Here is a 26,427-nt window from a genome sequence, read left to right on the forward strand (position 1 = left end):
TTTTCTGTTAGTAGCTCCTCAACCTTCCTTCAGCCCTGAAACTGTATTTCCCTATTTTGCATATTTGCATCACTGGTGGTTTTTCCCCTATAATTTGTATCCTTCAAAATTCCACGGATTTTTCACCACCGGTTATTGTTATTGCCTATCATGGGTAGAAGGTCCACCATTTCATTTGAAAGAGAGAGAGAGAGAGAGAGAGAGAATTCCATGAAAGGGTGCACAATTCATTACTGCTAACAAGTTGTCTTCATTCCAAAAAACGATCAATTATAACACTCCTCAGCAAACTGAGGGTGAATTTGCATCAATTAGCACACAAGTGTAATTGTCCTGTTCTAGCATTGATCACCCCTCACTGAAACTGCCCAAATTAAAAGTCAGCCCTCCACAGACTATCAAATGCCCTTGACTTACGAAAGCCTCAAGCTGTCCATCAATGCCATGGACAATTTCTAGGAGTAAAGCTCTCTCCTTTCTGCCTACCAGCCAAATGGCTGGAGATATAAGGCCCTCTCTCTATGTAGAAAAATGCCGGTGTGTAGAAAAAAGCGATATGACCAAAATAGTATTGCTGCATTTCTTCAGATAGGACCAGACCCAATTTGTCTTGGCATTGGTACAGTGATAGCATTCCTTCCATATTGAAGGTGACAAACTGAGTGTTTTGCACGACCGTAAACCTGATCACCTTTCAGAGCCTGAGCTACCGAGAAAAGAAGGGAGAACTTACTGAGAAAGCCTATCCCATAGTTATGACCCATGCTCCATGATAACACCAAACACAGCTGAATATAGAACCCCAGAACAATCTGAAAAATGAAAACAACCAACTTTCAGAAACAAAATAACCATCCTTTGTATTGAAAAAAACCTGGTAATCCTGTGGAAGGCAAAAAACAAGTTGAGAAACATACTTGGAACCAGTTTTCTCTACATTTATGTTCTAGCCCGCACTTAACTTGTCAAGTGGGCCACCGGTCACATAAATCATGGGCAAACTGTAAAGACTTACTTGTTCTGATAAGCACATCTCACCAAGTGATGAAAATATACCATGCATGTTTCTCCAGGCCCAGCGATGTTAACATCCATGCAAAGACGCATTTAATGCAAAATGCAAAGAATACGTATGTTATGTGGGACCCCATCATCATTTATGATGTAGCACACAATCTCTTAGCAAGCAGTGCATCTCCTATTTTGGGTTTGCGCAGAAGTAGGGGACAATGGCCCTTTCTTGCGGGCTGGCCACCCGACACGCGCATCTCTGGGAACATGCATACCATCATGCCTTTGCACAATGACAGGATTCATCATCATTGCCGACTACAGGACTATCGTTATTGATCATATGTTGGCCAAGATCTATGCAGTAGTTTTGGAGCCTGAGTTGAGCATGTATGCAGAACGTGATGGCCATATTTTACACTCAGGTATCTTATGGAGTAGGCCATAAGCAAACGGAGATACCTTTACTTGTTGCTTTGTGGCTTTTTGCAATCCTTCAACACGATCCCTCAGAAAGGCTATTTAATCGACTCCTATCATTGAGGGTCCCCCATCAGAGACAATACATGATTTGTATGAGAGAGTTACTGACAAAGCACACTGCTTGGAAGGATTATCTGACAACATTGCTAGTGTCATCGGCTGAGGTGACAATTGCATGGACACAGCTGCCATGGTAGACCATACAACAATCCAAACCACAAGAACCACAACAGAAACAAGATAACAAGAGGAGAAAGTTCTTGAAGACTACATTGAGAAAAAGTGCTCAAAGTGACAGAGTAGAAGAAGCAAGAAAAGAGGGCAAAGGCCAAGGCCAAAATAGAAGAGGCGATGCAATCACATCACGACCATGCTTTGTTTGTCTCTACTATTCTTCTTCTTCTTCTACTTAACCCGCACGTCTGACAAGCAAAATATGGCCCATTCACCTCAGATTTGATCTTGGACTCTAGCACATCGTTTCATGTAACTTCACATAGGGAGTGAATTTTTTGATACATTCACTTGGGCAATGATTTTGCATGATGCATCTTGGACCTGATAATAATTCTCTATTTATCCTCAAATGTGCAATGTGTCAAATCTCACGAAGAGACTTAGATAATGATGGCTTTCACACATGCTTTGGCAATGGTACATGGAGGATTTAAAAGGGCTCATTGATCTTAACCAGAGGAGTTGAATATAACCATAGTTACAAGGAAACTCCGTTTCAAGGCCTATCAAATCGAGCTAGACATGATTAGCATGTGAGACTTATTAGACAGATTACTAAGAGCCAAGGTTATCAAGATAAGGTAATTAGGATCAAGGACTAGCGATTAGAAAGTGCTAATCACGTTGAGGCTCTGATACCACTTACTTGATCAAGGTTGATGCAAGAGTGTAGCATTCATCGGGTGTATGTGTGTGTGCGTGTGTATAATCAAAGAGAGCAAGAGACACAATACAGTGAACTCTTGATTATGCAGAAAAGAGAGATTACAAGCCTCTTATCTAGGCAATCAAAGAGAATGACATCATGAGTACATCATAGGTGCAACCTCACCATATACATCATCATTCTATGTGGAAAGCTACACATGCTATCACATGCTCTATGCCACACAAGCTATGATGACTGGACAAGGGAGCATTCACACTCCAATATACAAAGCATAGCTCAAGGTAGGGTTCTCGCGCAAAGTCCCCACAAGCTTTTTTCCTAGCCATTGATTCCCATCTATACCCTCAAATTGCAGACAAAGTCCTCGTCTAACGTTGATGGGTTTCCAAATATAAAAGAATATCTTCTCCTTCAAAAGTCTCCTCAAAAGCACCTACATCCAATTGAAGTCCTTCACGGTTTTTTACTGCAAACCTTAGACTGGTCCCATAGGCCGCGCACCGTCATGCACTTCATTCCTCCACAATGATCACTCTGCCATCTCTATAAACAACCCATTTTCTTACCTTTCTAGCCTCGAGGTTACGTGGCATGCATTCTTTCTTAAATGCCACTTGACCCCGAGTGAGATCTTTCTCAAAAATATATTTTCTTGCCCTTCAAGGCACACGTGCGGGAATTTTTTTTTCTTTTCTTCCAAATCAGTAAAATCTATTTAAGTGGTCTCTCTTTGATGCATCATTCCCTACTCTCCGTGCATCTATATGCGACTTTCTTTTGCCCCCACTTTTATGCATTAAACCAATGCATCCTCTTTTGGGCTCTTGTCCTCTTTCCCTCTCACAACCTGTACATTCAAAGCTTGCATTTCCTTCTTCTTCTCCTTCTTAGATGTATCAGTTATGATACCAGGAAAAGAATGTGAAGTGAGGGGCTAGGTTTTTGCTCTGTTGAGATAAAGAGAAAGGGAGGTAAATTGCAAGAGAAATGATCACTGATAGTACAAAGCAGTACAGCTACAATGATGACAGAAGCAGGGGCTGAAATATTGAAAAGATACCCACCATCCAAAAATAGAAGTCCCACTGCTGGGATAGACGAAAGGGGCTGTTCACACCTTAGAACCAAAAAGTCATCCACAAGACAGAAAATAAGATTTAGAGGATGACACTAGGGTGGCTAGTCCTGAGCTAACATGGCCAGCTACTCTAAACCTACACTAAGCTTAAACAAGCCACCACATACACACGAGTGCACACTCACAAAAACTCTTCAGAGTGCAGCCCACAAAAAGCAGGGTGTGAGTTACTGGAAAACAAGCCAAACAAAAGCAGTGTATGAATCCATTACCCGATGGAAAATTTCAGATCTGTAATACCTCTCAGAGTCCATCTGAAGATTTACACCAGTCACAAGAGACTTGAACATTTAATGACTTTCTGGAAGCCTGCAAAACATAAAACCTTGCATGAATCAGAAATTTTGTGCATTCAAATAACTCAAAATACGCAAGCACACAAGCAAGAAGCTTCATAAAGAATGACCTCCAGGGAAATTCACTTGTGTCTATTCCAGCAGCATGAAGGGCATCCACATGCTGCAGGGCCTCGCGGCATTCTTCCCGGTCGTCCAGATACTCTTTTTTATCACCAATCAATTGAAATGTTTTGTGTCCTTTTCCAGCTATGATCTGTATGTCCATAGTACATACCAGAGGTGTCAAAGAGCACAAACATACAGTTTAAGAAGTGTTTTTAAGTGTGCGATTTATCAAACAAATGACATTGTAGAGAAGAGCTGAAAAATATACTTTCTTGTGTATAAAATCATGATCCTGGAAAGGTGTCTGAATATCACAAATTTATCAAGGAGTCTGAAATTACGAACTATAAGAGGTGCTAAGTATCTATTGGAGTACACATAGTACATACCCTCCAATTGCGAATATCAACGCTCCGACGAAAATAAAAAGAGTGCATGTCTATACAATGACTTTTAAGCTTACAAACTACAAGGGTGCCACAAATGTTCCTGTTAGAGTTTCATCTTCTATCCAATGGTGGCCCCAGTATCTTCCAAGAGCAGGTTAGGGAGTGAGGACTGTTTTGTGGGTGTGTCCGGCCTTATTTGAGGTAGACATACCTTTTCCAGCGGTACAAGCCATGTATGTGCCCACCCAGTAGGCTGGTATGAGGTAGGACCCCTGTTCCTAGGTCTCTGTGGGGTCAAAGTTTCAATTATATACAATTCCTAGCCAAATCTTATTTTAAGGACGCCTTTGACATATTTTTCCCAGGGCACCCCCAATTTTTGGGTAGTAGGACAGATGTCAGTGGTCCTGATATAGGGACCACCCTCCCTCTCTTTTCTTTTATTCAAGTATTGCACTGAATGCCAACGTGTGGGGTCACTGATCATATGGAAGACGGCTCTATTGTTGCTTTGTGGATTTCCGCAAAGCCTTCGATACAGTGCCTAGAGCTAGATTGATGCGCAGACTGCAGGAGATGGGGTTACCCACACAGTTGATTTGGGGGATCATGGCTCTATACAGGTCCGTGGTGGGGCATGTACGCACTCCAAAAGGGATTTTTTAATTTGGTTCACTCCACTATCGGGGTGAAACAAGGCTGCCCGTTATCTACTACACTATTCGGTATGTATGTCGATGAGGTTTCTGACTGCATTGAGAGAGATAGTGATAGAGGAACACGATTGGCAGGGACATGGATCCCACTACTGTTATATGTTGATGATATTGTGTTGATTTCTGACTCCCCAGAGGGAATGCAGCGTCACATAGATGCTTTGTACACATTTGCTCCTGATAGTGGATTGTTTGTTAACCTGGGTAAAACCAGGGTTATGGTGTTTAACACCACACCACAGTGGGTCAGGAGGTCAGCATCCACATTTACATATGGCCGGGAGACGGTGGAGTATACAGATGCATACACCTATCTTGAGGTAGTTTTCAGTGGACCGATGTTTTCTTTGAGGAGAGCAACAACTGTTTATGGGACCTCCCCAGAGACAAATATGCTCCGCTAGCCCTTGAGTCATCCCGACAGCTAGCGTTACAGGGAGATACAGCATGCTAGTCTGGGCAGATGACATCATGGTTTCAATTACATGGTTTCACCATGGATAGAATGCCTCCGTTCCAGAACTCCTTGGATGCACCCTCCCTATCTCTCACATGGACAGAGAACACTAGACTCATACGCCAGGATCTGATTCAGCTAGATACCAGGAGCACATGGATATAGCCGACACAAGAGTTGGGCACGAAGATGGCTTTCTATGGAGAGCATCTTCTCCAACTAATAGAGGATGGATATGTGACCAGAGCAGCCTATATGGACCCTCATTTATCCCATGGGCTACGATCTGCTACTGGTCAAATGCGCACATCATTGCATCAGTTAGAGGTTGAGACTGGCAGATTTAGGAGGGTACCAACAGAGGCCCCAATTTGCCAATTGTGCTACATAGAGCCAGAGACAGAGTTACATCACATTTGTCATTGTCCGGTATACTATGAGATACGAGGTCGCTTTCATTGTCTTTTCAAAGAGGGCCTTCGACCATTGGCTAGTGTCACCATGAGGTTTATTTTTCATGTCGCCTTCTTTAAATCTGTACTACATATTTCTATTTATTTTATTTTTAGTTGTTTTCCTTGGAACCCTTGAAAAGGTGCAATTGGACATTGCATGGCCAGTGTGAAACGGCTTCGGCCGCCGAAACGGATTTCTCACATCGGGAATCTAGGTTGGTCAGTCTAGGACTGGTTGAGCCAGTTAGCATTGAATTTTGATTAGTATGAAAGCCTGTGTGCACCAAATGGAATTTGGGCCACTTGACAAGTAACTTACAACTTTACAAGTTGGTGGGAACTAGGAAATTAAACCAAAGGGGCAAACTGGACACTTCGCAGTAGGAGAGCAACCTACAAGAGACCTCACCAAGAGGGGGCGCCCAAATGAGAGTGGAGACTGATTTTTTTATCAATGTGCATTTACAATCTGTATGTGTGAGTAGTGGGTGCAGGTCCACAGCTTTAATGGAAAGCTTGCTGAAACCGGCCTGTTTAATCTAAAAAGAGCGGTAGACCTTAGACTTAAACCTTATTTGCTTTCACCCATTTAATTTGTTGCCCACTTTACCTGTACTTTCAAGACACAACAAAGGGGAAAGGGATACAGGTTGCTAGACTGCACCTGTATGAGAAGATCCACACCACATTGGCACCTAAATAGGCGCCCCTTTCGGTATTTCTTTATTCTTTAAAAGCAAGAATAAAAGCTGTATTTATTTATCCGTACAAGCTGCCCTGCACACCTGGGCTGAATTTCAACTGTTCTGGCCTGATTTCGACAACATAACTGTACTAGGACCCTTCACAATCAGTATCCCCACACATTGGATGACTTTCCCGACACATACGGACACTTTGCAAAACCTGGCGAGAATCTGCAGCACGCTGAATTCTCTGTTTTCTGCCCCGAAAATGCGCCAGATCACCTGTACGGCGGTCCCCTCGCGTCCCCGAACCTCCCGGGGGTATTAGGGTCCGTTCAGAGCCGAAACCCTAAACCTGCAAAAATACACAGCAGGCTGTAATTCACTGTTTCGGGCTCCGTTTCACGTGCCGGTCGCATCTGTAGCAAGTCCTCGAGCTCCCGCACCTGTAGGACTACTTGCCCTTTGAATCGGACGAGATTTCGCACGTGAAACCTCTCCGAATCACCTGTACCTGCGGGGGATTAGCCGCTAGCTAATCCAGTACCTATGCAAGAGGCTCTTGCCTCGACAATCGCGCATGAACCCACACAATTGTACATTGGTCAAATGAAAAACCCACTAGAGGGGCATAACATACTACTCATAGGGGAGAGAGAGAGCAATGCATAGCGTACAGGGCATCACTCCTGGCACCGCACTGTACATAAGAGGGAAAGGAAGCACTCCATAGCTCTTCACCTGTGAGTGACAGAAGCTGGAAAATGAGCCTTCCCTCTCTAAATTCAGCGCCACTTCTTCATGCATGAGGAAAGTGCACAGAAATGTGCCACTTGGCACATTTACAAGCCATTTCCCATTTCAGGGTTGCCGCCTAAAAATCTCCCGACCGGTTGCCCATTTGACTTCGCGGCAAAGTATAAAATGTTCCCCTTGTCATTCCGGAGGTAATGACGCGAACACATTTTCAGGTCCAAAATAGCAGTTTCCCTAAATTTTAGGAGATGTTGCCATTGTATCTTTCTAGGTCATCTGACCCTCTTTGTACACTGGTGACTGCAACCACACAAAGAACTGAAATGTAGCCTCTGTAGCAAAGGATTCCACTTTGGCTAGTCAATGACCCCACTTTGGCTAACCATAGTCCTTGTCCAACCTTAGTGCTCTCTTGCCCTCGGGCCTGGACTCCCTTTGAACAGTTCCACACTAGCTATGCAATGCAAGGCAGTTAGATTTCTAGAGGGGTGTTTCCAAAAAGTGAAAATAAATAAATAATAAGAAAGAAATCAACAAAAAGGATAGATAGTAGTCACATGTTGGTGACATACCCCCCTCTTGAAATCTCAAACGACCTCGTTTGCATCTATGTCGTACATGCTCACAGTCAACACTCGGGTATGCACACACCTGTCGACACATACATGCTCATTGTCAACCCTGGTGTATTCAACATCTCGTTGACACATGTATAGCCTGCGTGTGAACCCTGTCCCAATGAAATAGTGCTAGCTTCGCACTCTGCCATTGCTTTGAGTCAAACTTTCCAATGACAAAATGGTAGCTACGCATTTTGCCACTGTCTTTTGATACACGTTGGATCCAGTAACACTTTCGAGCATACCCAAACCGACAGTTTAAGAATGCAGTTACACATGTACTCTTTAATAGAAGCAATTACTGTATTCTTGACAAACTGACAAGAAATACTCACTTCTATAGCACTAACCACACTTTTGGACATTCCGTAAGAGCAATTGCCAAACTGACAATCTGTACAGCTCTAACATTCATGTAACATGTACTTCATTTGAGCTCGCTTTAAATAACATGTACATCAGCCATTGTCATACTGACAATCCATGTAGCTCTCAAACTCAAGGGGTCAAGGTAGGTTGCAAATCAAAGGCTTCAAGGTAAAGTGATAACACAGTTGGTGACTCTGCAAGTTTACCTTCTTCCATCCACTTAGCATCCATTGGTGGATAGTTTCTGAACTTCACCGAGTAATGCCTAGCAACCTTGCCTTTCACTTTTCTTTCTTTATGTGCCAAAATCTGTTCCGGGACCAAGATCTCGTCAAGTTCCTCGACTTCCGACTGATCTTCAGCTGGCATATCTTCTGGCACATCACCCACATAGGGTCTGAGAAGACTCACACGAAACGCATTGTGAATCTTTCAACTCTCAGGCAATTTCAGCCTATATGCAACATCATTGATTATGTCGCATACTTGAAAAGGCCCATAGTAACGCATGCTGAGCTTTGGAAACAGTCTTTCCTTGCCCTTCATCTTCTTTAACCTTGCCTTTTCAAAGCGCAGAAGCACCCAATCACCAAGTGAAAATACCACTTCACGACGGTGACGATCGGTTGCTTTCTTTTGCTTTGCCCGAGTCTTTTCTAAGGCCACTTTGACCTTCTTGTACATTTCATCCATGTCCTGAACATACTTATCTGCTTCAAATATCTTGTCCTTTGTATGCAATATGGGAGAAACTTTCTTGCCACCTTCAACTATCTCAAAAGGTGCCTTGCCAGTTGATGAATGCACTGTATTATTGTATGCATACTCCACCAATGGCAAATACTGCTCCCACTTTCCTTTATGCTCTGACACATAACACTTCAGCAGATCTAAGACAGTAGAATTTGCCTCTTCTGACTGCCCATTTGTTTGAGGATGAAATGACGAAGAGAATTTGAGCGTTGTGCCCATATTCTCAAACAAGCCTCTTCAGAACAAACTTGTCGTGCGTGGATCACGGTCGCTAACAATCAATTGTGGCATGCCATGATACTTGAAAATATTGCTCATAAACAAGCGTGCCATCTGATCTGGCTTTATCTTCTTCCTGACAGGAATAAAATGAGCATGCTTGCTGAATCTGCAAATGTTGGTCCAAATACCATCATTTCCTGTCAGCGTTCTCGGAAGATCAAAGATAAAATCCATAGCAATACTTTCCCATGGTTTATTTGGAATAGGCAATGGTTGCAATAACCTTGGTACCTTTTGCCTATCAAACTTGACCTTCTGGCATATTAGGCATTCTCGCACAAAGGCATCCACATCTCTTCTCAATGTAGGCCAGTAGAAGAATGTCTCAACCGCTTTAACTGTAGCATCGATACCACGATGCCCTGCATACGGTGGGACATGACTCTCTTCCATAACTTTACATCGCAATGGCTTTGTTGACACACAATCTGTCATGCATCATCATAAAGCCATCTTTGAGAAGATAGTGTTCATGACGTTGTCCATCCATTAGCTGCTCGAAGACCCTTGCAAAATCTTCATCATTTGCATACTGTTCCCTCATATCATCAAGCTCATGATGATAAGGAATTGACTCGGCTCAAATTTGTGGCTTCCTTGACAAGGCATCAGCCACAACGTTCTTCTTGCCTTCCACATGCACAATCTAAAAATGGAACATGGACAAGATATTTGCCCATCGCATATGCTTCTCAGATAACTTTGCCCGTGTCAAGAAGTATCGCAAGGTCTGATGATCCGTTTGGACAACGAAATCTCCACCTAGCAGGTAGTGTTTCCAACTTAAGAGCGCAAGAATCACGGCTTGCAGTTCTTTTTCATAGACTTGCATAGTCTTTTCTGGCCCTTGCAAGATTCTACTCTCATAGGCTACTACCCTGCCATCTTGCATTAGCACTGCACCAATGCTACTACCACAGGCGTCACACTGGACCACAAATGACTTCCTAAGATCTGGCAACACAATGACTGGATCTGAAGTCATCTTTTCCTTTAAGAGATTAAAAGCTGAAATCTCTTTTTGTGTCCATCTAAAGGTGACTGCCTTCTTTTGAAGAGCATGTAAAGGTGAAGCAATCTCAGCGAAATTTCGGATAAACCTTCTGTAATAGGAGCATAGTCCCAAGAAGCTTAGGACATCGTGCACCGTCTTCAAATCTGGCCATGACTTGATCGCTTCAACTTTAGCAGGACCCATTCTGACACCATCCTTTGAGACAATGTGTCCCAGAAAATGAATCTCTTCTAGAAAAAATTCACTTTTCTTTGCATTGATGAGCAACCTATGGCTGCGTAGCTCTTTGAACACATGGCCAAATGATGCCTATGCTCCTCTTCATTCTTTGAGTAGACTATCATGTCGTCGAAGAATGTACCAACAAACTGCTGGTGTGGACGGAGAATTCTGTCCATCATCCTATTGAACGTAGCACGAGCATTTGTGAGACCAAAGGGCATCACTAAAAATTCTTAAAGGCCAAACGTCGTTCTAAAAGCAGTCTTGTGCACATCCTCTGATCTAATGCGGATCTGATGGTAGCCACTCTTTAGATCTATCCTGCTAAACATAGTTGCTCCTAATTTGTCCAGAATATCATCAATTCTAGGTATAGGGAACCTATTCTTGATGGTATTCTTGTTCAGTGCACGGTAGTTGATGCACATACGCCATGAGCCATCCTTTTTCTACACCAACAACACTGGAGAACAGAATGGAGATGAACTGGGCTGAATCAGCCCCTTCTCTAACAGCTCCTGTACTTGGCTATTTATCTCTTTCTGTTGAGCCTCACTAACCCTGCACGGAGGCCTATTTGGTGGGCTACTGCCTGGCACCAAATCTATCGGATGGTCCTCGGGTCTCTCTGGCGGTAATTGAGATGGTAATGAATCGGAAAAAACAGTCACTATACTGTTGTAAAAACATTGACCTTTCTTTATCTAACACAGATAAATTTGATTCATCACAATCTGACACTTCACGTGCAAAAACCAAGTACGCAGAAAGATGCTTTTTCATTACAGAAGTAATAGCAAAAGCTGATACAGTGGGAATAGACTCCCCTTTAAGCTTTACATCCAGAATGTGAGTCTTTCCCCTGCTCTGTACAGTGATCTTTTTGTTGTAGGCATCCATGATTCCCTGTACACGAAACAACCAAGGAATGCCTAGCAACACATCACATCCATCCAGTGGCATGATGAAAAATTCTTCAGCATCTACATAGGACCGGATATGTAGGCGCAACTTTCCGATGATGGGTGTCACAACCCCTGTATGGCCAGGACATGCCAAACTTGCCTCTGTTGTATACCCCATCTCTTCAGGTCTGATTCCCAACTTTGAAGCCAATTCTGGGGAAATGAAGTTGGCTTTGGCACTTGGATCAAAGAAGATAAGCACTGTTTGATCCCTTACCTTTCCCCATGCTCTGCAAAGCTCACTTGCATCTGAATTTGGGTTGTCGCCCACCATATCTGGCACTAGACCAGCCATGGGCCTCTTTCCTTTCATGTCCTCCTTGTCTTCAGAATCAGCTGGCCTTTTCTTTTGAGGACAATTCTGAGCAATGTGGCCAGGCGCTCACAGATAAAGCATTTGTTCTCTGACCTTAGGACCTTCCTTTGCTCTGCCGACTTGCGAGGAAAAGGTCTTTTCCATTTCTTTGCTGGTCCCTTTGCTGGTTCAGCCGTGGCTTTGCCTTTCTATGCTTTGGCTGGCTCCTGAGTCGCTCTAGGAACCTCATTGAGAACGTACTTCTTCGCTGAATTTTTCTTGGTTGATCCTTCCTTGACGCCAGTATTGAATTCACAATCTTCTCCCTTGAGCAAACCATTGCTAGTGTTTGCTACCTCGAGGAGCTGCGTCAAGTAGTGACTTTGGTCTTCGTGCAATACTTTCTCAATCCTTTGGGTAGGCCACAACAGTATTTTTCAATCTGTTCTGTCAATGGCACAAACCTATAGGAAGTTACTGGAAGTAGAGCTTTCCAAAACTTCCGATTGAAATCATCCAAATTCTTGCAAGTAGCAGCATTAAGCTGGTGCCATTCTGTCATGACATCTGCTTCAAAGTCATCAGATAACCATGCTGATGCAAAAATCTGCCTGAAGTAAATCCATGTGGACGGAGCTTGCCCTTCAAGCAATAAAGTTGTCCACCATTGTCCCGCATTCCCTGTCAAGAAGGTGGCTGCCTTGCGGACATTTGAAGCCTCTATAAAGTTTCCTCATGCATAGGCCTTGTCAAACTGTTGGAGGAATGAGAGAGCCTTCTTCCTGTCATCAAACCCTGTAAAGGTCGTGAATGTCACACCTTTGCTACCTTCTTTGTACGGAGTTGGCTTCTCCAGCGGCGTTAAGTTGTCATATGGAAGTGATTGAAACATGGGAACACTGTTAGGGTTCATCTGTGTTCCTTGGCCGCTATTAAGTTGACCTGGAGATGTCATATTTGGCTGTTGATTTGTAATTCCAGCCATACCAAAATTTGCCTGTGGCATCCCAAATTGGCCCTGAGTGCTTTGAAACCCTGGTTGCATGCCCATGACACCATACATGGGGTTAGGCATCATCGTTTAAGCACCCCAGAACACTGTTCCTGGCGTGCAAAACTGATTTCCAGGTGCATGACCAGCCATGCTCTGGAATACTGATCCACCTCCAAAGTAGCCAGGGTGTACTGAAGGTGGTGGGAAGACTTGTTGCATAGCATGTAGGTTGCTTCCCTGCCCATTAGAACCAACTATAGGCTGCTGAAAGGTGGCTGGCTGAACTGGTACATCTTGAAAGACTCGCGTTTCAACCACCTGTTCTTGCATCTTAAGCACAGGTTTTGGAGACTGCATGGTCTGCGTCAAGTGTACAGGTGTTTCCATTGATTCTACAGTATGAATCACCTGTGCTTGAGGCTTAACAGGCTTTTGAATATGATCCAGTGACCCAACTTGCTGAGACGGAAGAGGAGGTTGCAGAAAGGCTAAAAACCTCGGGTTCTGCATTACCTGTGTGAACATAGTCACAGCAGTAGCCAACTGGGTTCTGAATATATCATCATCCGTCTGTGGTGGTCTTGAAGACTCACCCACTTCATGTGTCTGTTGACCCTGTGAAGAGGAAACCTCTTCAGTCACATCATCTGATCTGTCAGCCATAATTGCAATTCCCTGTGTCTGGTCTATGATCCCCTGTGTCTTCAAGCCCAAACTGACCGAGGCTCACTTCTATGGGAATAAGTGATTTAGTCCCGACGACGGAACCATGAAACCGGCCTGTTTAATCCAAAAAGGGCGGTAGACCTTAGACTTAAACCTTATTTGCTTTCACCCATTTAATTTGTCACCCACTTTACCTGTACTTTCAAGACACAACAAAGGGGAAAGGGATACACGTTGCTAGACTGCACCTGTATGAGTAGACCGACACCAGATTGGCCCCTAAATAGGCGCCCCTTTTGGTATTTCTTTATTCTTTAAAAGCAAGAATAAAAGCTGTGGTTCCCTACAAGCTGCCCCGCACAATTTGGGCTGAATTTCAACTATTCTGGCCTGATTTCGGCAACATAACTATACTAGGACCCTTCACAATCTGTATCCCCACGCATTGGATGACTTTCCAAACGCATACGGACACTTTGCAAAACCTGGCGAGAATCTGCAGCACGCTGAATTCTCTGTTTTCTGCCCCGAAAATGCGCCATATCACCTGTACGGCGGTCCCCTCTCATCCCCGAACCTCCTGGTGGTATTAGGGTCCCTTTAGGGCCGAAACCCTAAACCTGCAAATATACACAGCAGGCTGTAATTCACTGTTTCGGGCTCCGTTTCGCGTGCCGGTCGCATCCGTAGCAAGTCCTCGAGCTCACACACCTGTAGGGGTACTTGCCCTTTGAATCGGACGAGATTTCGCACGTGAAACCTCTCCGAATCATCTGTACATGCGGAGGATTAGCCGCTAGCTAATTCAGTACCTATGCAAGAGGCTCTTGCCTCGGCAATCGCGCATGAACTCACACAATTGTACATTGGTCAAATGAAAAGCCCACTAGAGGGGCATAACATACTGCTCATAGGGGAGAGAGAGAGAGAGCAGTGCGTAGTGTGCAGGGCATCACTCCTGGCACCGCACTATACATAAGAGGGAAAGGAAGCACTCCATAGCTCTCCACCTGTGACAGAAGCTTGGAAATGAGCCTTCCCTCTCTAAATTCAGCGCCACTTCTTCATGCATGAGGAAAGTGCACAGAAATGTGCCACTTGGCACATTTACAAGCCATTTCCCGTTTCGGGGTTGCCGCCTAAAAATCTCCCGACCGGTTGCCCAGTTGACTTTGCGGTAGAGTAATAAAATGTTCCCCTTGTCATTCCGGAGGTAATGATGCGAACACATTTTCAGGTCCAAAATAGCAGTTTCCCTAAATTTTAGGAGATGCTGCCATTGTATCTTTCTAGGTCATCTGACCCTCTTTGTACACTGCAGCCACACCAAGAACTGAAATGTAGCCTCTGTAGCAAAGGATTCCACTTTGGCTAGTCAATGACCCCACTTTGGCTAACCATAGTCCTTGTCCAACCTTAGTGCTCTCTTGCCCTCGAACCTGGACTCCCTATGAACAGTTCCACACTAGCTATGCAATGCAGGGCAGTAGATTTCTAGAGGGGTGTTTCCAAAAAGTGAAAATAAATAAATAATAAGAAAGAAATCAACAAAAAGGATAGATAGTAGTCACATGCTGGTGACACTTGCCTTCTCCTTTGTCTCATGTAGCGCGATGATTTGCTCTCGCGCATCTCTCTCTCCCCTTTGCACATATGGGAAATTATGTTACAGCTCACTAAAAAGCTTCTAAAATGGGAGGGACTCCATCCTAGAGGTGTACTTTTGACCTACAGGGGTTTTGGCGCTGTTATGCTGCCGAATCAGGTCAGAAACCTGCAATTTCAGTCCTTGACAGGTTTGGAGAGCTTGCTGAGAGTTTGATCTAAGTGTTCGGTATTTCTTTATTCAATTGAAAATGGACGATCCGAACACTTAGATCAAACTCTCAGCAAGCTCTCCAAACCTGTCAAGGGCTGAAATCACACGTTTCCGACCTGATTTCGGCAACATAACGGCGCCATAACCCTTGTAGGTCAAAAGTACACCTCTAGGACGGATTCCCTCACATCTTAGAAGCTTTTCGGTGAGCTGTAACAGAATTTCAGCGTGCTGTGATTCCCTGTTTTGTCACAGCCAGGTACCCAAAGCCCTGTCTAAGCATCACAGGCCTTCTTGAGGCTCCCCGGGTGATTTCTTGCAGTTTATGTGCAAAACCCTTCACCTGCAGAAAAACACAGCATGCTGTAATTCTCTGTTTTGGATCATTTTGAACGGAGCGAACACGTCTACCCGTGTCCAAGAGCTCCCGCATGATTTGAACAAGTTTTCACACGAGAAAACTCTCCAAATTCGCAATCTTTCGCGATGGAACTGTGCGTACCTGTGGGGGATTAGCAATTAGCTAATCCGATTCATGTTCAGAAGGCTCTTGCCTTGGCAAACGTGACATCCTTGGGTATTGATGATGATGAGGATGATGATGATCACTTTGTTTCACTTTATTTTGTTTCACTTTATTTTGTTTCTCTCTCTCTCTCTCTCTCTCTCTCTCTCTCTCTCTCTCTCTCTCTCTCTCCCCTTTTGCGGCTAGCAAGCATGAAGAAGCAAAATGACAAAGCCGACCCTTTGGAGGATGCCATTCAAAAATGCAAAGAAGAAATGGAGAGACCATCAACAAGATCAACCTTAACCTCTTCTCCAGAATCCTCTTCTATTAGTTCGTCGGAACCTTCAGATGTGCTACCATCTGATTTTTCCAGAATCTTGTGATAAGCTGTCATCCGGTTCCCCTGATTCATTCTCTTTAATGTGGCGGACTCTTGCCTTGTTGAGGTGGATACTATCCTATCCGTAAGGTAAGTCAATGAGCAGGCATGCATTTCAAATCGTTGCTTAGCATGTCCCATAAGTCCCTGAATGGAGTCAGAATTCAAACGATAATCTCGAATCTCGAATCTCTTTTGACAAAACACCGCAAAACTGCTCAATCTGGTCTCTCTAGTAAATAAGTATCCCAAAACCTCTAGCAGTAGTCATCAAATATATCTTTCTTAGTCATTGTCAATTACCTCAAATAGCACCTTCCCGATCGAAGAATAAACTGTGTTGTTGTAGGCAAACTCCACCAAGGGCAAATAATTTTCCCATTGAGTTTTCTGATCCAAAATATAAGACTTCAACAAATCCAAAACCATTGAATTGGCTATCTCAAATTGCCCATCTATCTACGGGTGGAACGAAGACAAGAACTCCAACCGCGTGCCAATGTTCTCCCAGATTGCCCTCCAAAACAAACTAGTAAACCAGGGATCTCTGTCCGAAACAATGCACTCAAGCATGCCATGTAATCAAAAAATCTGTGAGAAAAACAGTTTCGCTAAACGATCGGGCTTAATTGTCTTCTTTACGGGAATGAAGTGGGCATGTCTACTGAATCTGTCGATGACTGTCCAAATGCCATCATGTCCACTTTGAGTTCTTGGGAAGATCAAAAATAAAATCCATGGCAATGCTTTCCTAGGGACGGGAGAGTATGGGTAAGGCTGTAGAAGTAATAGTGTTTTATGCCTTTTTAAGCCTCGGCTAATAAAAGTAACACTTAACACTCTTCAAGGGGTATCTATGCCGCGATGGCCTTAAAAAGGTGGACAATGGCACTCTGTCAAAACCTTTTCCCTCAAAGGTTGTGTAACACAAAACATCGTTTTCCGCATCAAATAGCCGTCCCATATGGAATATCCTGCAACTGTCTCCCCACTTTGCAATCGGTGGGTCTCCAAAATCAAGCTTTGTGGCATATTGTGTCACAAATGGGTGACGTGGCACGCCTTGGACACACTTGGACACGTGACAACAGTACAAACCCCCACACCATGCGCCGACGGGCTGTACGGACTATATACGGATCTCCAGATTTTGTGGCGCAAAACGCGGAAGTGCTGACGTGGCCTACCGTACGGAAATCTGCTTTTACGCTGGCTAATTTAGCAAGGCTTTTGGGAACTATTGCTTTATTTTAAAAAGCTTTTAAGCTTTTGATTTTGGGGCTGTGCTTTTGGGCATCCCTTGAAACCAATAAATAAGTGGGCAGGGCCTCACCTCTCAGAGCATCTGGAAGCAGAGTCTGAGAGTGAGCACCCTCCCACTCTCTTGTACTTTGAACGCAGATTAATACAAAAAGAAATACCGAAAGGGGTGCCAGTCTTTGGGGCCAATATCTCTAGGCACGGAACTACACCAGGCCATGTCGAATCAAGTGTGAATTGTGAATTGTTTTGAAGTGAATCTCTAATGTGTCGCGGTAGAATCTTGACTTGGAGTGTCCAAGTTTGTTACAGTGGTATCAGAGCGCGGCCAATTTCTCTTCTACCGGGAAATCCAATCCTTTTCTTGCGACACTTATGGATTCCAACAAAGAACAGTCAACTTCTTCTCCATCTGGGGATACGGGAAGAGATCACGAAGAAGATTCGCACGAAGAGTACGCCCCACCTCGGCCTACTCAGGCAGAGATTGAAGAGATGGAACGTTGACAATTGGTTGACGACGCGACAAAGATGATGATCAACATTGCGAAGGATCCGAAATTTGCAAAATTTTTTACATAGACGTCCTTCGAAGAGTTGCACACCCAGTGGCAGAAGGCCACAGAGCCACCCATCAGACCGGCACTCAAGAAAACTTTTGCTTTAAGGATGTTTACAGAACAAGAATTAGGAGAGGTGGTTGATGCACGGATTAGTCAGCTTTTTGACGCAAATAACAAAGCCAAAAGGCATGACAAAAAGCTAAATAAAGGAACTGACTTCCCGGGTTATTTGGGTCGTCAATCTACTTTTGCCTCGGCAAGTAAGCAGAAGAAGAGTGGGCAATTTGAAGGAGTATCAAGTTCTTCTTCTTCTTCTTTTGACAATTCTTCTAGCTCTTGTGACTCGAGCGAAGAAGACAGAAAAGAGAAAAAGCGAAGCAAGAAGCAAAGCTTCGGAAAGGGCAAGAAAAAGGCAAAGAAGCCTAAGTTTCGCAAAGTTTCTAACAGTTCTATAGAGAACTCATCCTCAGATAGTTCGGACTCCGACAATCACAGATTTTACGCAAAGAAGAAGCATTTCTATAAAGCCAACTAGTATGACTTCCTCGAAGATAAAAGCAAGAAAGTTAGAGAATTTAAAGAAGGTGGACAGTCAATTAAGTTTGACACTTTTTCTGGATTCCGAGATGCTTCGAGGGCTTTGGCCTTCATACAGCAGTTTGACATAGCTTTCTCTGGAGGTCATTACCCAGAGCACTCCAAGATTCGGAGGGCTACGTCTTTCTTCAAGAGAAATGCTCAAACATGATGGTCCACCCTTCTACTGAAATCCTATCCATCATGCCAAATGGCATCACCAAATATTCATACAAACCAACAGTCATCCTGAAAGTTGTCTTGTAGACATCTCCAAGAGCAATTCGGATCTAATGATAAGCACTCTGCAGATCAATTCGGCAAGTAAAACCCAGAAGTTTGTCAAGTATATCATTGATTCTCGGAATGGGGAATCTGTTTTGATTCATTATTTCTTCATTTTGGGCTCAGCTAGGTCGGTAAGATGGCTGGTGCGGTAGTGTACTATCGGGAATCAAATCAATTGTATGATCTTTTGGACGTGCAGGAGGTAACTCTCCTGGCAAGTGTCACGAGGACGTGGCAACTGCTAACCTTAGTTGTTGGTTTCTTTCTAATGATTTTTGTTTAATTTTTGAGACCCTCTTTTTGAAGTTGCAAATGGTCGGACATTGTATGGCCAATGTGGACGGTAATTTCACCCGCAGACGGCAATTTGGTCGGCACTGGAACTCGTAAAGTAAAAGGATGTCTGGGGTCAGTTCAAGATCATGTAGGTCCCCCCGTCGCACTTAGCAAGTTGGTGGATACTAGGAAGTGAACTCAATAAAGGTACAATGTCAAGGTGGGGCCACCAAAGGAAAGTACCCGACAGCTCGGCTACATTGCATTTTTGGATGCGGTCCCACTGGGCATTGATGGTCAGATGACCCATGGGAGCCCAACGGAAGCATCTCCTAAAATTTAGGGAACTGCTATTTTGGCCCATGAAATCTGTTCACGTCATTACCTTCGGTATGACCAAGGGAACATTTTGTTACTCTGCTACAAAGTCAACTGATGCACCAATTGAGAGATTTTTAAGCAGGAAGCCCAATGCGGAGAAATTGCATACATGAGTGCCAAGTGGCACTTTTTGGCTAATTTACCAAGTTAGGGAGAACAGAACTCGTAACTGAATTTTTGGAGCAGTTTTGGCGGCTGATAACTGTGATTTTCAGCCATTTCTCTCCATTTTTGAGCTTCCCATGACTTCACCTACGACCAAGGAGCTCATTTTCAGCATTGGAAGGCATCAGATACGTGTTTACAAGGCTGTTTTGCTGTGTTTTCAGCGATACGCACGTTTTGGCAGCCATGGAAATCTTCCCCTTTTTGCATCTATTTGTTCACATATGCATTACAAGTTACGGGCAGAAGAGAAGGCGCTCGATTTATGCTGGGGGAATGCTTCATTGAGAACTAGTCACAGGTTAAGAGCTATGGAGTGCTTCCTTTCCCTATATGTACAGTGTGGTGCTAGGAGTGATGCCCTGCACACTACACACTGCTCACTCTCTCCCCTACGTGCAGTTATGTGATGCCCCACAAGAGGGCTCTTCATTTGACTGATGTACAATTGTGTGGTTTCATGCTTTTGTGCTGAGACAAGAGCCTCCTTAAGCAGGAACAGGGGTAGCTAATTGCTACTCCAAAGCAGGCACCGGTGAGTGTCATAACCTCACCATACATGTGCGTCTTCAGCGCTGTTGTATGTGTTGTAAATTGACTGTTTTTCAACCATACGGATGCCAAAACCATTGGAAATAGTGTCCCACTGGCAGAGGACAGGTATGAGACTGTTTGGGGCTGAAAACAGGGCAACAACCAATAAATACAGCGTGCTGAGTTTACTGTTTTTGGGTAGAAATCAGAGGGTTTATGCCAATGGAAGTGAGTTCCAACAAGGGAATTGGTTTCGCACAACTTTTAGGGCCGTTGTGCTGCCCAAATTTGGCTAAAACAGGTGGTATCTAACTGGATACAGGTAAAGGATTCCCAGGACTCTACTTTGTAATTTACCCTCTCAAAGTATAAACAAATACCGAAAGGGGCACCAATTTTGGGGCCTACAAGTTGTCGGCGTCTACTCGGAGCATTCTAACTTCCGAGCCATGTGTGTGCTAAGTGTTAATTCACGTCGCAGGTTTCCTTTGCACGTTCTCTCTGTGTAAAGTAAAGAATTTCGGGTGAAAGCCAAAGCCTACCGCCCCAAGGGCCGGTTTCAAGAAGCCTTCAAGCAAAACAGTCAGCCTGAGCTTGGAAAAATTCTCTTGTGTCTCGTGTCAGATTCCCGACTTGGGGTGTCCAGAGTCTTTTACAATTTTGAGGTCAGACATATTTGACCTTTGATCATCATTCAGTTCTTTTAAGAAAATCGAGTAAACAAAAAGATTGGATTTCATTAATCTGGAAACGGTCGAAGCAAGTACCAATCAGACAGGCTCGCCCTTCAGTACAATCTCTTTGCCCTTCTCATTCTTCAAGATGGCTTTCCTTGCCCTATAATCGACCATGGCACTGTTCTTGGGGAACCAAGGGATTCCTCGGAGAACGTCGCACCCTTCCAAAGGCATGACGTGAAAGTCTTCGTGCCCTAAATACCCCCGACAATGCAAACGTAGTTTGCCAATGATAGGTGTAATGGAAACATCCTGTCTGGGTGGTGCCTCTAGAACAACCTCTGTCGGTGGCCCCTTCGCAAATCGCACTGACTAGCTGACGTGGCAAGCTGTACAGACGCCGCAAAACGCGCTAACTGCTGACGTGGCACAGCATACAGATTTCCACGATTTGTGTTGCCAACTTTTGGGACCTGAAGTTTTTGAGTTGGAGGCTTTTTCGTGTACTGCTTTTGAGAGGCAATGGGCCTTTAAATATGTGCCTAGGGCCACTCTTCCACTCAGTTTTGTTGACGAGCACTAAGCACAGAGGGCCCGCAGAATTTGTAACTTTGCTCAAGCATTATAAAAATAAATACAGAAAGGGGCGCCAAACTTTGGGGCCAGCACCTCTGGGCACGAAACAACGCCGAGCCGTGTCGACTCTATTGAATTGTGATAAAGTTTGTGAAGTGTTTTTAAGTGATTCTCTCGTGTATCGTGCCAGATTCCCAACTTGGGGTGTCCAAGTCTGTTATAGTTTGTCACAATGTTAAGTAGAACACGTACAAATCACCAGGATTACTTCAACCCTTGCCTTTTCCAGATAGGCCATGTTTAAGCATTGCTATGAATTACAAATTGGAATTGCCTCAAACAAGAGGTAGGCATGGTATTGAAATTTAGAATTATTGTGGATAGGCTTGATATGTAGGTTCACTTTATGCAATAAAGAAAACCATCAAGGCAGATCATATGGCTAAGCTGTTCGCATTTCAGATTTTCCTATATCCATGGGATATACCTCAATGAATTAAGGATAAGCCCGGATTCACCTCAAAAGGAAAGTGCAAGGTATAGACACATGGTAATCATCCACAAGACAATATAACCACCAACTCCATATGCATAGTATTGACTCAATACTACGACATCCCCAACATTGCCAGTGCCCAATAGTGGGTGTAGAACTAGGTACCAATATATGCTCCCCCACACCAACACCACACGACACACGAGCTTACATCAAAAGATTTGTGTATTGAGTTTCTGTTTTAACACTAGAGATAAAGGGTAGACTCAGCCATAATGAGGCCTAGCACTGAAAAGTAGTATTAAATAGGACAACTTAGCAACAATAAGGTAGTTGATAGGACATATGCACCACAAAAGATAGAAAGAATTAACATATTAGCAGCTGGTTGTGACTCAAACAAAAACTTCACAATTGAAGTCTGTATGTTCGCTATATGAGTGAGAATATACCTAGATGAATCCAGGATATAAGGAAAGTGCAAGGTATAGAGATCCTCCGATGACCGACTTGTTTTGGCGAGCTCTTTGTAAGAAAGTGGGAACTACTCCCAAACTCTCTTAATTTTTTCATCCACAAACAAAGAGTCGGTTTGAGATCACAAATTCAGTGATTCTAGATTTGTAACCATTCAGCGTTCGTTGATATGTATGTATCAGACCATAGGTCAGAGTGGGATCGATATTTGCCTTTGGTTAAGGTTGCTTATAGAAACCCTTCACACAAAAGGCAGCCTTTCAAATTGTAGGTGGTGGAAAGAAGGTGCAACCAACAAAAAAGATCTTTCAGCCAATCGTTTTGTAAAGGATTTGGCTGGATCTTTGGTCAAAGTGAAATAGGCTCTTTAAAAGTCTCTAGAGAAGCACACATACATACATAAAGAACGAGAAAAATGAGACAAAATGAAATGTGCTCTTACGTCAGCAAGAGGCCAAAACAACCTATGAGACCAAAAGTCATAATCATCGTTTGTGCAATACAGCTGTCATTAACAAGAAGTGATAAAACATGACCTAGAACTAGGAAAGATGCTGAACATGGATTAGGTGTTAAAATGGGAATCAAGCTATAAAGGGGAGTACAACACAAAAAGGAGGAAGGGGGGGGAGGGGGGGGTTCGTTCTATAAAATGGCAAGGTTGCCCTATTGACAAATATAGAAACCACTAAGCACATTTTTGGTCATGTAACCTATCAAAAATTCTGTTGTAGGACAAACGCCTTAAATTGAAATATTACCAGTTGCCCAAAGAAAACACTAGAGTTGAACAAGTTGATTCATAGCATATAGAAGAAGATATCTTACCACAGCATCACCCTCCTCTCCCATGGCAACTGCAGCTCTGACGGCAATACCACGGTGATGAAATAGAAAGAGTCTATTCCCATTTTTCAGAGGAGGATAATAGTCTCTATCACCATGCTGTAGATACTCTTTCATGGTCCAGCCAATTCCAGCCAGCATGTCATCGAGAATGTATACTACATAAAATAACATGTGGCTGTAAATATCTTCTAGACCACAAACTTCCAGGGCCAAAAGTCAATTCCTGGCATTAATTTTCAATTCTTTAATCCACACTAACCGTAAGTTGTGATTTAAACACCGACACTGAAGGGACTCAAATGTCTATCTCCACACAGCCATTATGCAAAACAAAGCCCGAGAGAATGCAGCATTTGCATCAAAACTCACAAGGGTCTTCTGTCCTTGGGTTGTCTGAAGTCAGGATTGAAACCTCACTTTTGTCAGTGGCAATTTTTGCCATAACAGGTCGTTTTCCCCGCTCACACTCCCCTTCACACCCTACAACTGAAAGCAAGTACAAAAGGGCATCAGAGTGTGACCTAAATCAATATAGTCATAAAAACACAAAGAAAAGAATGGCAAAAAAAGTCTACCAGTGATAAGCCTACGAGCACCACATTCCCTAACTGTATCAAGTAGTCTGGACAATGCATCGGGAGTTCGTGCATGGTCAACAATAACAGCAAAAGCCTGCTCCTCGTCAATAAGCTCACACCTACCAGGCACAGCATCAACTTCCTCAATCCCTTGGACAATTGCTTCTAAGGGAGCGTTTACTGCGATTCCGACCGCAACCGCTGCCAAGATAGCATACACATTGTGCCTGCCCAGCAAGCCTGATGAGATCTCTACATTACCTCTTGGAGTGTGCACCAACACATCCGTCTCAAATAAAGAGAGCTGGACATCCAACGTAAAGACATCAGCCTCTTTGTTTTCCATGCTAAAAGTTACAACGGGCACGTCAGAACTCCCTTGAGCCATCACAAAAGGTGCATATGGGTCATCTATGTTGACCACCTTTGCATGCTGCTTGGCGTCCACCATCTTGGAAAACAACTGCGATATAGACTCTTTACGTTTTTCCTGCATCTTTCCACTGTCATCACTCTGTTCAATAGAATTAAAATTTGTGAACACAGCTATGTCAAACTCCAAGTTCCGCAGGTCATTATCACCAGAAACCTCCATTACACAGGCTTCCGTACCATTATGCACCATTGTAGCCATCAGTTTGTGCAAAGAAATTGCATCAAGATTTGGATATGTAGACTCGGACTTCTTCTTCCCATAGAAATAATTGGCTATCGAGCCTATCAAGCCAGTCTTTTTTTCCATCGCTTCCAACATACTCTTCAAGAGGTAAGATGCACTAGCCTTTCCACTACTGCCACAGATTCCAATAACTGACATTCTTCTTGAGGGACTTCCATAAAAAGCTGCAGATACAGATGAGAGAATAGAGGCGGTGTCTTCAACAATTACTACAGCTCTCACAGTCTCTTGCACAGAGACCTCCATGCTTGCAACCACGACAACAGCGCCCTTCTCGATAGCCTCTGCAAGAGAGGAGTGTTCCTGTGATGAGGAGGGTAAACCGCAAACAAACATGTTGCCAGGACTGACTTGACGTGAGTCATATTGAATGCCTGTAATTTCAACATCTTGATCTCCATCAACTAGAATTGGCACCACACGAGCTTGATCTAAAAGCTCACTGAGAGTCATTTGAAAAGGAGGCTCCTTGATTTGGTCTAGCTCTTCTTCCAAAGTAAAATCAAGATCAAAGGAGGGGTCGGCGAGAACATCATCTTCTTCCTCTGCTTCCGTATCTTGTGCCTCCCCTTCATCATCCACTTTGGCTTCTCCTCCATCTTCCAACGCTGCACCTCCTTCTGCATCTTCTTCTTCTCCTTCTTCAACTTCTATGGCTGTGAAGCGTCTCGTCTTTGCACTAGCAACTTCCACGTCTTTGTCATCATCGCCGGCATCTCCTTTGTCCAGGACACCTTTGGCTCGCCTAGATGCTCGTTCTCTACTCTTCAAAGATGCAACTGCAGCATCAACAGCACTGAAAAAATCACCATCTTTATTTGTGAGCTCTCTGTCTTCTAAAGTGATGATCTCTGGCCCCTCTATTCTACTTTCATCATCTTCATCTTCATCTTCATCTTCACCATTGGGATCAAGGCCAATAGCCTCTCGAAAAACAGACCGATTTTCCTTGTAATACTTCTCTTCCTGCTTCCGGGCTTCTTGAGACTTATACCATATCTTGTCAAACTTAGTGAGGTCTGGTTCTTCGTCATCGTAGTCCTCTATTTCAAGAGGTTCAGCATCCGCAGGATTTGGGACATCTTTAGATGGCGAGGCTAGACATGGACTAAGAAGTCTTTGAAGAGGTGCTTGTTTGCAGGAGAATTTGCAAGCGAAAGGAGCTGGGCTAGAATTTACCTGATGATGGAAGCTCCTGCTACTGCTGAGGTTTCCACGAAAATGAGGCTTCGGGGTAAGCAGGAGCTCCAAAGGGCGGTACCACAAGGCCTGCATATTTCCGTTTTAGTTTCCACCATCACCCACTATAAGACCCCTTCATTGCTACTGCATACAGCTTCTACAAAATAAGCCTAGCCTGCCACGCAGAAGCTGATCTCCATTTTACCCAAAGCCTTATCCTGCAGCAAGCATAGCTTTGCTGATAGACACTGCAATATCTGTGTCAATGAAAAAATCCTAAAACCTCTTGAGGTTTTGAACGTGATACATTAATTCCAATAAAAAATTTATTGGCGGAAAGACCCTCACATTTCAAAAATTCCCAAATTGCCCCTCCCTCCCTCTCTCTCTCTCTCTCTCTCTCTCGGGATAGTTTTTCCTACTACGTTAAAATACTCTTCTTCTTCTTCTTTTTCTTCTTCTCTCTCTCAACATTGAGTGTCGTTTCGCACCACACTGGCCGGATCAACCTACGTGCGACACGTGGCCGAGGAGGGTGCCGGAAACCCTCCCTGCTTAACAATGGTATAGATGTTTTGCAA

At 43.9% G+C, this 26,427-nt stretch overlaps 1 protein-coding gene across 3 annotated transcripts; it reads right to left on the minus strand.

Annotated features, from left to right (window-relative positions):
- Positions 1-589: 589 nt before the first annotated feature.
- Positions 590-26,218, minus strand: MURE (ALBINO OR PALE-GREEN 13). Of its 3 annotated transcripts, none has more exons than XM_086505168.1 (6): positions 23,983-26,215; positions 23,777-23,893; positions 23,387-23,562; positions 3,946-4,091; positions 3,780-3,848; positions 590-812 (listed from the first exon to the last, which is right to left on the minus strand). In XM_086505168.1, the coding sequence occupies exons 1-5, from the start codon at positions 25,937-25,939 to the stop codon at positions 3,830-3,832; spliced, it is 2,415 nt and encodes an 804-aa protein (XP_086361294.1). In that variant the 5' UTR covers positions 25,940-26,215; the 3' UTR covers positions 590-812; positions 3,780-3,829. The 3 variants fall into 3 exon arrangements, with proteins under 3 accessions (XP_086361294.1, XP_086361293.1, XP_086361295.1); XM_086505167.1 differs by having other exon boundaries at positions 3,752-3,848; XM_086505169.1 differs by lacking the exons at positions 590-812; positions 3,780-3,848; positions 3,946-4,091 and having other exon boundaries at positions 23,425-23,562; positions 23,667-23,893; positions 23,983-26,218.
- Between the last annotated feature and the right edge of the window lie 209 nt (positions 26,219-26,427).

The sequence above is a fragment of the Adiantum capillus-veneris genome, chromosome 28 (genome assembly GCF_014529385.1).
Source record: "Adiantum capillus-veneris isolate H3 chromosome 28, ASM1452938v2, whole genome shotgun sequence".
NCBI lineage: Eukaryota > Viridiplantae > Streptophyta > Polypodiopsida > Polypodiales > Pteridaceae > Adiantum > Adiantum capillus-veneris.

Bases quoted from the DNA above. Each gene is read 5' to 3' on its own strand.
- MURE (XM_086505168.1), bottom strand. From the start codon at position 25,939: ATGCAGGCCTTGTGGTACCGCCCTTTGGAGCTCCTGCTTACCCCGAAG. The intron at 23,894-23,982 runs GTAGACTTTTTT...ACTTGCTTTCAG, and splicing joins TGCTCGTAGGCTTATCACTG to TTGTAGGGTGTGAAGGGGAG. The intron at 4,092-23,386 runs GTAAGATATCTT...ATGGACATACAG, and splicing joins GAGAGGAGGGTGATGCTGTG to ATCATAGCTGGAAAAGGACA.